Source organism: Malus sylvestris, chromosome 14 (genome assembly GCF_916048215.2).
Source record: "Malus sylvestris chromosome 14, drMalSylv7.2, whole genome shotgun sequence".
NCBI lineage: Eukaryota > Viridiplantae > Streptophyta > Magnoliopsida > Rosales > Rosaceae > Malus > Malus sylvestris.
Genome location: NC_062273.1, coordinates 29584048 through 29597124, shown reverse-complemented (window position 1 = coordinate 29597124; position 13077 = coordinate 29584048). Strand labels below are relative to the sequence as shown.

The following is a 13077-nucleotide window of genomic DNA, read 5'->3' as shown; positions in this document are numbered from 1 at the left end:
CACATCCCCAGCCATTCAAGCTGCCCTTAGAGCCAAGCCAAACAACCCAGGCAGTGGTCTTTGCCACAACACCTTCTCGGCCCATGCCGAGCCGACTCCTGACCCTTCCCAGCCGATGTGTTGCACCACCCCGGCGGCTGCCCTGCAACAGCACTATCCAAAAAGAAGACAAGAAAAATTAAAATTTTCTTACATCGGTGCGGTACGGAGAAGACGAAGAAATCAACGAAAGACAGTCTTTTGCACGGGCAAGATGTAGAAGATTGCTAGAGGAGGGGAACAAATATCATCTAAGCTTTCTCTCTCTCTGGTAAAGTAGAATAAACCGCTCTCCAAAGTTGATTTAATAACCCACTTAAGGTGGACTTAAATAGGCTTTAAGAAAAATTTATTTCCCTTTCCTAGAAGGATTTAATTTCCTATTAAAGGGAGAAAATCTCTACACCTATTGCCCTTTTCTGCGAGCAGCCCAACATGTGGGGGCATTTGTGGAGCCAAAAATAATCACAAGGCAATACGTGGAATCTTGGGTAAAAGAGGACAAAAATACCCTTGAGGCATATTGGGATTCCTACGTGCGAGCAGCGGGCAGTCATCCCTAAACCAAGTCAAAAGTGCCCAAAGGAAGGTAACAAATTCATAGTTATCTCATCCATCCTCATCTTAGATAATTACTTCATAACCTACAAATTATTTCATATAAATAGAGATTAATTGGCTAATTAATGGATTAATTCCTAATCAATCCTTTAATCACCAATTTAATCACCCATTATATCAAATAAACCACCCAAAACCACATCAATGGCCGGCCATCCCCATCTAAAAAGGGATCCATCCTATTTCCTACCTTTCCTTACCCTTTTCTCCCCTTTTTAGCTAATTATTTAGTTATTCTTTACAACCTTTTCATAACCTAATTATCAATTTATTCTAAATAAATATGTAACCACCAATTTATTCTTTAAGGTTTAATTAGCCAATAAATTGGCTAATTAAACCAAAATCTCAACCACAAAAACTCCTTCAAGGGCCAGCCATTCCTTAGAAAAAATGGCCAAGCCTAGCCCTATAAATAGGCTCCTATTTTCACCAAAAACTCATTCCAACACTTTGACAAAAATCCCAAAATTCTCTAAACACTCTTTCTCTCTAAATTCTAACTTTGGCATCGGAGGTTCTTCGGCCAAAGCATCCCCATTCATCATGGGCGCGTAAGGCTCTTGGCCTTAACCTAAGGTGTTAATTGTTTTGTAGGTGCAAAATTGTCCAAGATCAAGGAGGAAGAAATTTGCATCCACACTAACAGTCCACAAGAATTTGAATGTCGCCCGTCTAGACTACATATTCATCAACACATTTTGTTTATTCTAGCTATAAATTGAATAAATCAGGAAAATTAAAGGACAAATTAAGCAAAAAGTGCATAAAATCAAAGAAAAATTAATGAAAATAACTTTAAAACTTTGCATTTTAACAAAAAACTATCTAATAACTTTATTTAATAATAAAGACAAAAAAAACATAAAATATAAACATGTGTGCCATGCGCGCGTCCCCCCAACCCCCTCCCCTCACCCTCCAAATATAACTAAATAAGAAAAAGTACATGAAAATACACATACATATTATATTATGTATGAATTAGTTAACTGTAACAACAATGACACCCATGTTTAGGCCTTTGACAAAGAAAGATAACACAAACACACATCTAGTACTATAATCTCGTAAGGTGTATTTTCATGTATATAATAATAATTAATATATATATATATATATATATATATATATATATATATATAAGTGATATGTGTAGATTTCACTCGTACCTACTTAAGACAAAAGAAATAATATACATATATGCATAGTGTATTACCGTTAAGTTTCATAAACAGTATGTGTGAGGAAGCGCGGATCTCGTGCACCAGTTTTTTTTTTTTTTTAATTTAATTTTAAAATTATGTCCTTTTCATTAAAATTTAAGTTCTTTTGTAATTTTTATTAAAATTTAAGAGTTTTTCATTAAAATTTGTCTTTTTTCATTAATTAAAGTTATATCATGGTTTTTTGTTAAAATAAACTTAGTATAAGCTACTTTCATCAAAGTTCCCTAAAATCAAATGGGATTGTGCGAAACGCACTCCCATGATATTTAGGTCATTTGCTTAGAAGTTAGAACTAGAAGCATTACAATTCTCATGCAAGAAACGAATCTAATGGCAAATACTTCAAAGAAATTATTATCCTGGAGAAGACAGTGAGGGTCGAGTTTATACATTCGGCTAACGCAAATATGGCATCAATGAAAGATCAGATGACAAACTTTTGCATAGTCTGATTGTTGTTGGCAAACTGTTTGCTAACCCGATGATATAATTGCATGTATCAGGGAGAAATGGGGGATGTTCAACAGGAAAGAGTCTAATGGCAATAAAATTATGTCAGAGAATTGAACCAGCCAGCCAACTCAAGTTTGGTTGATCGAAAGATAATAGTAATAATATGATGTCAGCATCTCCTGCAAAAGTGACACAGAAAATGAACTAACAGAGTATATCTGCTATGCGTAGCCTGTTGCAGAAGATGTGGTATTTGGATCTTCACAAAACACCTAAGAAGCATATGGCTGGTAGCAATGCCAGCATCAGAAAAAACAAAGCATATGGCAGATCTAACTACACTAACCCAAACCATGCCCTCATGCAGTGGTAACTTTTATGTCTTCAACCAAGTTTAATATCATATTTCACTTTTGATAAAGTGTATTTAATCGTGGGTGGTCATAAGAAGACGTTGGGTTGGAAATATCAAAGTTTGTAATGTATGCACTTGACAACTATATGGAAAACATGCATCACATAGCCCTTAAATGCATTATGAGTGGTCATAAGAAGACGTTCGGTTGAAAATCATTTTGACATCTCATGAGGAGATTGAGTTTTAGGCTATGGAGGGTGTGCAGTGAGATGATTGAGCACGGTTTTGAGCCCTTAAAATTGTTGCATAAGGATCTCTAATTTCGCAGACATCGCTACCCCCTGGCATAAGCACAATCTTGGTGATACAACAGCTACCCCCTGGCATGTCATCATTATGATGAAATAAACCACCAACTTCCATAACGAACCAAGTGTTGAATTGTAATCTTGTCTTGGCTCAAAACAATTGATCTGGTCCATGCACAAAGAAAGATCCATGCACATGCTAGAGAGTTCTAGCAAAGTTCAAGTTGGTGGAATGCATGCATAAATATCTAAGACTTTTTGTAGAAAAGTCTAGAATCTTGTAAAATTATGTGGTTGTTAAGCATTAGCTAGAAAGTTCAAGCAATGCCAAAATTGGCAAACCTTGCTTATAAATAGGTGAGATGCTAAGCTATGTGATGTAACAACCAAGAGAGCAAGTAGTGAGAAGTGAAAAGAAGCAACAAAACTTTTAAGAGTGTTTGAGTGCTTCCTCTTGTACTAGTTTGTGAGTGAATAAATTTTTTGTGTAATACGTTAAGTGTTCTTTCTTTCTCTAGGTTATCAATTCTGCTACATTACATTCTTCTTTGTGAAATAAATAACTCCAAAATAGTGAGGTCTTTTTAAGCCCCAACACCAAGTTTGGTGTAATTTCTCAAAACAACCATTCAACCCCAAAATTTCTTTGTCATTTTGAAACTCACAAACTAACACAGAAAAAATTTATCTTATATAATCTTCTTCAGCCATCGATCAAAAGTTAAAAAGAAGATTAGATCCTGAGTGAACACCGACGTCGACTCATCGGGGTGATACAGTAAACTGCTTTTACGTCGGCTTCTTTCACGGTATTTTTTTCTTAGGTTTATCTAGGAGTAACCCTAACTCTATCTCGCTAAACAATTACCAGCCTTAGAATTGCTCCTTTCCCTTTGGGTCCATTAGCACAACTAATCTATTTCATACGAGCCATACTGAAAGATGGAAAATTTAAACATTACCAAAAACACTAGATTTCAAGTATAATTAGAATAAACACTCGAAACCAGTTGAACTACAAATCTGAAACTTCAAATATGATACGTACACTAGTGCAACGAATGAAGCAGCAAAGAAAAATCGATTGAAGCTTCTTGACAAATATGACAACCTTTCTTACTCAATACCATCAAATTACAAGATGTCAAATACCAAATGCCAACCTATACTTTCTTTCATAATGTTAAATGTAGTGTTACTCTAATTACCATTTATTTGTACCATCTCTATAATAATTGTTGGTCTCACCAACACATAGTGGATCTCACCTCTATTAGAAAAATAATAAAAATAGATGGTAAAAGTATCATTTTTAATAAAAACTATGCATTGTTTCTGTAAAAAAAAATGAAGCACTTTTCAAGTGACATATATTGCTTCAATTTGTTCTTAACAACACACTGCTTAAATTTGTTTTGGAAAATGAGTTTTATACGTGGTAATAAATTTAACCCTATGTTGTTTTGTTTTTTTATTGTTTTATTTAATTTGTTGTTTTATATTGTTATAAACTTAACACACCTCAATCAACTATTAATGGCACATACAAAATTAACGGAGAAGATTTGATATCCACTCTGGATTCTTGCCGGATTCTCTTTGTAAGGATCTCGGGGATTCGTCAATCTTGTCCGTTCATCGTACATCGTTCGATCAAAAATATATTTTAAATATTTTTATTTAAAATTAAATACAAAAAATACTTAACAAAAGCTAACTGTACAATGTATAATAAACGAATACAATTCACAAATCCTCAACAAAAAGAAACCAAGTATTCCTGCCAATCCCGTCTGTCGCCGTCCACATGCATTCTCTCCTCTTGGAATTAGAAAATTCAAACTTTCCACGATCAATTCAATTCAATCAAGTGCTACAAGACGCAACCGATTCCTCCAACTCCACGTTGTTGTTAGAGTCCGCCCACTGAATATTTTTAACTCGGATTCAATCTTGATCCTCATCATCATCTTCTTCTTCCTCTGCTCCTTCTAGTTTTTTTTTCTGGAGGATTCTTTGTCGAAGAGTGACCCAAATTCTTGATCCATGGCGTCTATCAGCTTTACTCAGATCGGAGGCAAAAACCCAGTTGCTGAATTTTCCAGGAGAACTCGTCCTGAGGTGCGTTTAACTCGGCCAAGCCGAGTAGGGTTCAGGGTCTTTGCCTCCGAGAGCAAGGCGGAGCCTGATCTTAGTGTTACTGTTAACGGGTTGCACATGCCCAACCCGTTTGTTATCGGGTCGGGTCCGCCGGGGACTAACTATACGGTGATGAAGAGGGCCTTTGATGAAGGCTGGGGTGCTGTGATTGCCAAAACTGTAAGTCTCGTTGCTCTCTTTGTCTCTCGTTTAAATTCCGAGTTTGAATTGGATGAAAAGATTGTGAATTTATGAGGTTGGACTGTTTGATTGGCATAATTCAGCTGTTTGGTTACTGAGAAAGTCCAGGGAAAGAAAATTTGGAATGATGTTGAGCAGAGATATTGGGTGGTAGTATGATGAAGTAAAGAATGAAACTTGGATCATTATATGTGTTTGATATCTTTGATTTTGTCTAGTTGGTGCTATTTTAGCTAAAAGCTTAAATGATTTGATAATATAGAAATGCCAATTGTCCCGTTAGTAGATGTATTCGGCCAAAAAGTCTTCAGATTTAGTGATTTTTGTCGCTAAATTGTTGAAAGTGAAAGCCCATTTGCTGATCAACTAACTTTTTTTTAACGAACTCTATGGTCATTTCCATAGCTGAATTTGGAGTCTTTGATGCATATGTGACAAACCCTGCTGGAGATCAACAAGTTGGTTTGCAGTAGTTGCCGCATTAGGAGGGTGGTGGCTTCTTGGCCGGTCCTTCTCTGCCACAATTCTATTTAGTTGCGGTTTTCTGATTTCCAGCATCTACAATGCCAATGCCAATCTCTGACATAGTTAAATTCATTTACGTAATCTTAGTTTTAAAGAGTAAAAACCAAACTTGATGATGGTAAATTGGACGAATCTGTGAATTTTTTTAGCCTGTTTGTATGAAAAAAAAAAAATTGATCTTTGCACCAGTGGACTGGGTATCTTGCAAAGAAGGAATCTTACAAGATAATAACTCATAATATTCTGTTAAGGTATTTAGTACTCTGTGTGTGTGCCAGTGCGTGCATATGGTTTCCTCTCTACGTTTCAATTTTTGAATTCAATCTTAATTTATGTTTCGATAGGTATCACTAGAGGCAGACAAAGTAAAAAATGTCACTCCTCGATATGCTCGGCTACGAGTAGATGGAAATGGCTCAGCCAAAGGGCAAATTATTGGGTGGGAGAACATAGAACTGATAAGTGATCGACCTCTTGATATTATGTTGAAAGAATTCAAGCAATTAAAAGAAGAGTATCCAGATAGGATTCTGATTGCTTCAATTATGGAGGAATACAACAAAGCTGCCTGGGAGGAACTTATTGACCGTGTTGAGCAAACTGGAGTTGTAAGATGTAGTACTTAACTAAGTTTCTATTATAAGTTTTGTACTTTAATCTTGGATCGTCTTCCATCTAACACCACACTTGTTTACCTTAGGATGCTCTTGAAATCAATTTTTCCTGTCCTCATGGTATGCCAGAGCGCAAGATGGGTGCTGCAGTTGGTCAGGACTGTGTACTTCTGGAAGAAGTTTGTGGCTGGATCAATGCCAAAGCCACAGTTCCTGTTTGGGCAAAGATGACTCCTAACATTACTGACATCACACAGGTTAACTTGTTTCTCCTTCTCTTGCATTGCTAAAGATGTGTTGACTCTTGTATTCTTGTTGAGAAATTCAACATGAACGGCTCTCAATAACAATAGTTTCTTTTCTTAAATATTTTTTCCTATTTGTTTACATTTCCTTTTATGTGCATGTTATGAGATGTTTATCACTTTCGTGGACGGTTAGTTCTATTGTGATCTTGCTCAGATCCATTATCGTTTTGTTTTGTAGCCAGCTAAAGTCGCTCTGAGCTCAGGATGCGAGGGCGTGTCAGCTATTAATACCATCATGAGTGTAATGGGAATCAATCTAACTACCTTACGGCCCGAGCCTTGTGTGGAGGGGTATGCATGCCGAAACTAGAAACTCATATTATTTGGTTTGAATTGTCATTCATCTCAGGGAAACATGCTTAATTTTCTCTCAGATACTCAACTCCTGGGGGCTATTCGGCTAAAGCGGTTCATCCAATTGCACTGGCGAAAGTGATGAACATTGCAAAGTTAATGAAATCAGAGTTTGGTGATACGGATTACTCGCTTTCTGGTATTGGGGGTGTTGAGTCTGGTGGCGATGCTGCTGAGTTTATTCTTCTTGGAGCAAATACTGTTCAGGTAGGTTGCGAACTAACTGTTGTAGTTTCTGTATATTAAGATTCTACGATTTCTATAGTTAGGTGGACTGACCAACTCTTTGGACATTCAACTCGCACTGTAGAGTGGATCATGGGATCTCTCAATTTGAGTTCACAATGAATAATGTATATCTCATAATTGACTTAGAAATTTACATAAACTATAATTTTCTCTCAAAAAATCATTGTTGGTACAGAGATAACATTTGCTCTGTTCATACTTTCCCTTCTATTGCTAATTTACATTAGGAAGTGTCTAATGACTACTTCCGGTTCGGGAAACTTAATTTAGTGTGCTGCACATATTATTTAGGTAACGCGCCATGATTAGTGATTGCAAAACCACGTGACTGATGGAAGTCACTGGAAAGGTCTTAGCAAGTACAAAATTGATTGAAATCTCCCAATAGTTGTTTGTTATCTAGAAGGCTCAATATTGACTCAAAACAAAAGAAATTTGGGGTTGCTCATGGTATTCTATATAATCTAGCTGATGGACTCTGTTAATGTGAACTCTTTTTGTGCGTGTGTGTGTGTGTGAATTTCTTTAATGATTTCATTTAATTTGATCTTTTGTTGGCATAAGTGGAGCTTTAATTTTTTAAGATAGCCCGTATGAAGTTATTGAGTTTCATTTGCAGGTATGCACTGGGGTCATGATGCATGGATATGGTGTTGTGAAGAAACTTTGTTCCGAGCTGAAGGATTTTATGAAACAGCACAATTTTTCATCCATTGAAGATTTCAGGGGGTATGCACTTTATTAAGAACGAATGTTAAATCTAAATAAAATTTTCTGTCGAGGTGAAAACCGAATTGCACTCGTATATTATTTTCGGTCTTTCAATGAATTTGCAGGGCTTCCCTCGAATACTTTACAACACATACAGATTTAGTAAGAAGACAACAGGAGGCAATCAAACAGAGGAAAGCCATCCGAAAAGGATTGCAATCCGATAAGGACTGGACAGGAGACGGCTTCGTGAAAGAGACCGAGAGCATGGTTTCCAACTGAGTTGAACAACCAAACCAATTGAAATAAAGATGTTCTTAAATATTTGAAGAAATGAGCTGCACCGCATGAACATCTCAGTCAAAAGTAGTATATATTTGCTGACAAGTAAAGAGGCATGGTATTTGCTGCCAAAGCTGAAGATCTGCTTTCTGTCACTGCCTTTTCCCTTTCGTTTATGGGCGTCAAAGATGCTTTTTTTTCTTTTTTCTGTATCTTCCTTGGGTTGGTTGCTTACCGAGTCATTGTTTTGGGTTCAGGTAATTAAAACTATCGAATTTTCGGTTCAAGTGAATAAAAAATTTGTATTTCTTTCTATCGTAGGTCGATAATCATTTTATTTTGGCAATTTTGCGCAAGTACCACTTGAATTTAAAAGCATATGCGTCAATACTACATGAACTTTCAATTGTAGTTTTTTACCACCAAAATTCTCTTAGTTGCTAACGAAGGACATGACACAGGATCGAGCACAATGGCGTTCTAAGATTCATATAGCCGATCCCACTCAGTGACTTGGATTTTCCAAGTCTCCAACCGAGAAGTTTTCCTCACTCGGAAAATTAAGGGAACACTACCCCAACCTACATGCTCCACTCAGAAAGCTTCAACATACAAGCTTCAACAAAAGAAAATTCAAAGAACTTAGCGAAGAAGGCTTTGGTGTATTTAACACAATACGTTGAAATGAAGGAAATCTTATTTATTGATATCCCCGATAAGCTACAAATATGTACATATACATGAGTCAAAATAAACACACAAGAGGGAGCCTTCACAAAGGTTGCTTAGGAGAAGTCTCAGCAGTCGGTAGAGCCCCAGAAAGAGAAGGCACCGGAGGGGGATCATTTGGAGCCTCAGTACTGGACAGAACCCTAGAAGGAGGAGGCATCAGAGGTTGATCATTTGGAGCTTCATTACGCGGTACAGCCCCAGATGACGAAGGCAATAAATGCCTTTGGAACAAACCCACAAATCTCTGATGATCAAGTAAAACCTGACCATCAGTTTCCTTCATCTGGTCAAGCTTCCTCTTCATGTTTGTAGCATAGTCATGTGCGAGCCGGTGCAACTGTTTATTCTCCTGTTTGAGACCTCTAATCTCCTGTTTGAGACTCATCACTTCAGCCGCCAATGATTCAACTTGGCGGGTTCGAGCAAATAGGCGTTGGGCCATATTAGACACAGAACCTGCACACTGAACACTGAGAGCCAGCGAATCCTTAACAGCTAACTCATCAGACCGTTTGGAAAGTAGTCTGTTATCTTTGGGAGTGAGAAGGTTCCTGTCCACCACCGCAACGGTCATATCATTCTTCATCACGGAATCCCCAACGGTAAGAGGACCAGTAAGGGAGACGAAGGATGGGCGCCATATGTTGTCTGGAGAAGGCGGGGCTGCCTCTTCAACAAGGTTCAAGTCAAAACGACGGTCGGAGGGGCCAGACATTTTCAAAGGTGTTGAAGAGAGAAGAGGTCGGACAAATCAAGATCTTAGAAGTGCAAGAATGAAGCTTCTACTGGTGGAGATTCAAGTGTGCTTTGGAACGTAATGCCAGCCCCTATAAAAATCTGCACTCGACGGAGCTTCAGAAATCGAAGAGGCGCCTGCTCAGAAATCGAAGAGGCGTTTGCTTTCTCAAAAGCTGGGCTGCTTAGAGATCACGAGGGTTGATCTCAGAAATCGAAGAGGCGTTTGCTTTCTCAAAAGTTGGGCTGCTCAAAGACCACGAAGGCTGATCTCAGAAATCGAAGAGGCGCTCGCTTTCTCAAAAGCTGGGCTCCCCAGAGACCACGAGGGCCGATCTCAGAAATCGAAGAGGCACCTACTTTTCCAGCCTTGTCAGCACCTGTCACACGCACACTCAGCTTTGCGGAAATTATGGGCATTCTGTCGAAGACTTCTGGGGAAGTAGAAAACACATGAATCTTATTGTTCAATCACCCACTTCCCACACGCAACAATAGCTCATGGGTACCACAGAAAACTTTGCCAAAGTTCTCTGCCAAAGTTGAGCACGTGAAGCTTGCAGGTCCCACTACATCGCTCTGACCAAGAAGGGTAAAAGAATAGCAAAGAAACAGCACTAACAAAGTTTAGACCTATAAATTTTGAAGGTCTAGCTACCATATTATTACCCACAAGGGTAAAGGAACAGTACCACTGCTGGATAATTGGAAAGTCCCTGTGTGTCAACCTCTGTGCTTCGTGGCAAGGTAGACTAGCAAACATGCCCAACCTTTACTCACATTCGAGAAAACACTCCCAATAAGATTGCTTGCTCCAAAAGCCAGACTCCCAACATGACTACTTTCTTAAAAATCGAAGAGAGGGTAAAGGAACAGTACCATTGCTGGATAATTGGAAAGTCCATGTGTGTCAACCTCTGTGCTTCGTGGCAAGGTAGACTAGCAAACATGCCCAACCTTTACTCACATTCGAGAAAACACTCCCAACAAGATTGCTTGCTCCAAAATCGAAGAGGCACCGCCCTCCGAATCTCGAGAGCCAGACTCCCAACATGATTACTTTCTCAAAAATCGAAGAGACACTGCTCCCCGAATCTTCGAGAGCCAGACCCCCAGCATGATTGCTTTCTCAAAAATCGATGAGGCATCGTTCTTCGAATCAATCGAAGAGGCGCTCGCTTTCTCAAAAGCTGGGCTGCTCAGAGACCACGAGGCTCGATCTCAGAAATCGAAGAGGCACCTACTTTTCTAGCCTTGTCAGCACCTGTCACACGCACACTCAGCTTTGCAGAAATTATGGGCATTCTGTCGAAGACTTCTGGTGAAGTAGAAAGCACATGAATCTTACTGTTCAATCACCCACTTCCCACACGCAACAATAGCTCATGGGTACCACAGATAACTTTGCCAAAGTTCTCTGCCAAAGTTGAGCACGTGAAGCTTGTAGCTCCCACTAAATCGCTCTGACCAAGAAAGGTAAAAGAATAGCAAAGAAACAGCACTAACAAAGTTTAGACACATAAATTTTGAAGGTCTAGCTACCATATTATTACCCACAAGGGTAAAGGAACAGTACCACTGCTGGATAATTGGAAAGTCCCTGTGTGTCAACCTCTGTGCTTCGTGGCAAGGTAGACTAGCAAACATGCCCAACCTTTACTCACATTCGAGAAAACACTCCCAACAAGATTGCTTGCTCCAAAATCGAAGAGGCACCGTCCTCCGAATCTCGAGAGCCAGACTCCCAACATGACTACTTTCTCAAAATCGAAGAGAGGGTAAAGGAACAGTACCATTGCTGGATAATTGGAAAGTCCCTGTGTGTCAACCTTTGTGCTTCGTGGCAAGGTAGACTAGCAAACATGCCCAACCTTTACTCACATTCGAGACAACACTCCCAACAAGATTGCTTGCTCCAAAATCGAAGAGGCACCGCCCTTCGAATCTCGAGAGCCAGACTCCCAACATGATTACTTCCTCAAAAATCGAAGAGACACTGCTCTCCGAATCTCGAGAGCCAGACCCCCAGCATGATTGCTTTCTCCAAAATCGAAGAGGCATCGTTCTCCGAATCTCGAGAGCCAGATACCACAGACCACTTTTTCAAAGTGCTATGACAGAGTTAAAACATGTGAAACTGGCAGCTCCCACTACCGTGATATGACCAAGCAGGGTAAAGGAATAGCATTACTACTTGTTAGGGAGACTCCTATATATGTCGACCTCCATCCCCAACGAACAGGCAGACCTGCAAAAATGCTCAACCCTTCATCATATATGAGAGGGCACTCCCAACGAAACCTTTCGAAATATTCAGCTTTCTTTCCCCCCGATAATACCTCTGCAAACAAGCTATACTAGAGCAAGAATATCTCATATCATCAGGGTTAAAAGCAAGAGTATCCCATATCATGCTTTTTCCCTGTCTTTTCCTTTGGCCTTGTTTTTACCTGCAAGACAAGGAGAAAGAGAGCAATCAGTCAGCACTTGGAATCAAGCTTCCAGCCAGGAACTGACTGCCTGGAACCGCTTACCTGATTACTTACCTGGCATTGCTCTCGAGTACTCATCTTCAACATCTTATGTTTCCAGGGAAGATTCCGCATCTGCTTGAGGAACAGATAGGGCAAGTGCGAAGGATACAAGGAAGCATGTGGAGACAAGCGTAACAGCACACGTGCCGATACATCCATTACTCTGTCAAAAGCAAAAGTATCCCATATCAGCAGGGTGGAACGTACTCTAGATTTGATGGACTTGTTTTGACCCTCAAATTCTTCAGTCGGCCTTATACTCTGGAGGAAACCAGAAAACCCTCCAGCTCAGTTCAAGAATAAGCCTGTGGAAAGTTACTTCTTCAAAAGCAAAAGTATCTCATATCATCTCTTCTCATTTTTCTTCTCTTTATCCTTCATGCTGCTGAAAGATGGGGAGAAGGTGAACAATCAGTTGGAGCTTTGATTGCTTACCTTGTCTGTCACCTCTTTCAGCAGACCCCCTAGCTCGGCGACTTGGGGGACTCCTACTACATGGTTTGTATCGCGCTTGACCAAGCCTGAAACTACAAGTAAGCTTCAAGTGAAATTGATACATTACCTTGTGCATCTCCACCAGTTAAAGATACCACCCCTGGATGGAGGAAGAGTACTTCCAGAGAAGATGCCACATCTACCTATGAGACAAATAAGGCAAGTCAAGACGACACCACACTCCGATACT

The 13077-nt window shown here is 39.4% G+C and overlaps 1 protein-coding gene across 1 annotated transcript; it reads left to right on the top strand.

The window, feature by feature from the left end:
- Positions 1-4764: 4764 nt before the first annotated feature.
- On the top strand, positions 4765-8704 carry LOC126599834 (dihydropyrimidine dehydrogenase (NADP(+)), chloroplastic-like). The gene is made up of 7 exons (XM_050266284.1): positions 4765-5327; positions 6218-6481; positions 6574-6744; positions 6974-7086; positions 7170-7356; positions 8018-8127; positions 8235-8704. The coding sequence occupies exons 1-7, from the start codon at positions 5055-5057 to the stop codon at positions 8389-8391; spliced, it is 1275 nt and encodes a 424-aa protein (XP_050122241.1). The 5' UTR covers positions 4765-5054; the 3' UTR covers positions 8392-8704.
- Positions 8705-13077: the final 4373 nt, after the last annotated feature.

Coding starts and splice junctions, on each gene's coding strand:
- LOC126599834 (XM_050266284.1), top strand. CDS start 5,055: ATGGCGTCTATCAGCTTTACTCAGATCGGAGGCAAAAACCCAGTTGCT. Junction 6,745..6,973: donor ACATTACTGACATCACACAG/GTTAACTTGTTT, acceptor TTTGTTTTGTAG/CCAGCTAAAGTCGCTCTGAG. Junction 7,357..8,017: donor TTGGAGCAAATACTGTTCAG/GTAGGTTGCGAA, acceptor TTTCATTTGCAG/GTATGCACTGGGGTCATGAT.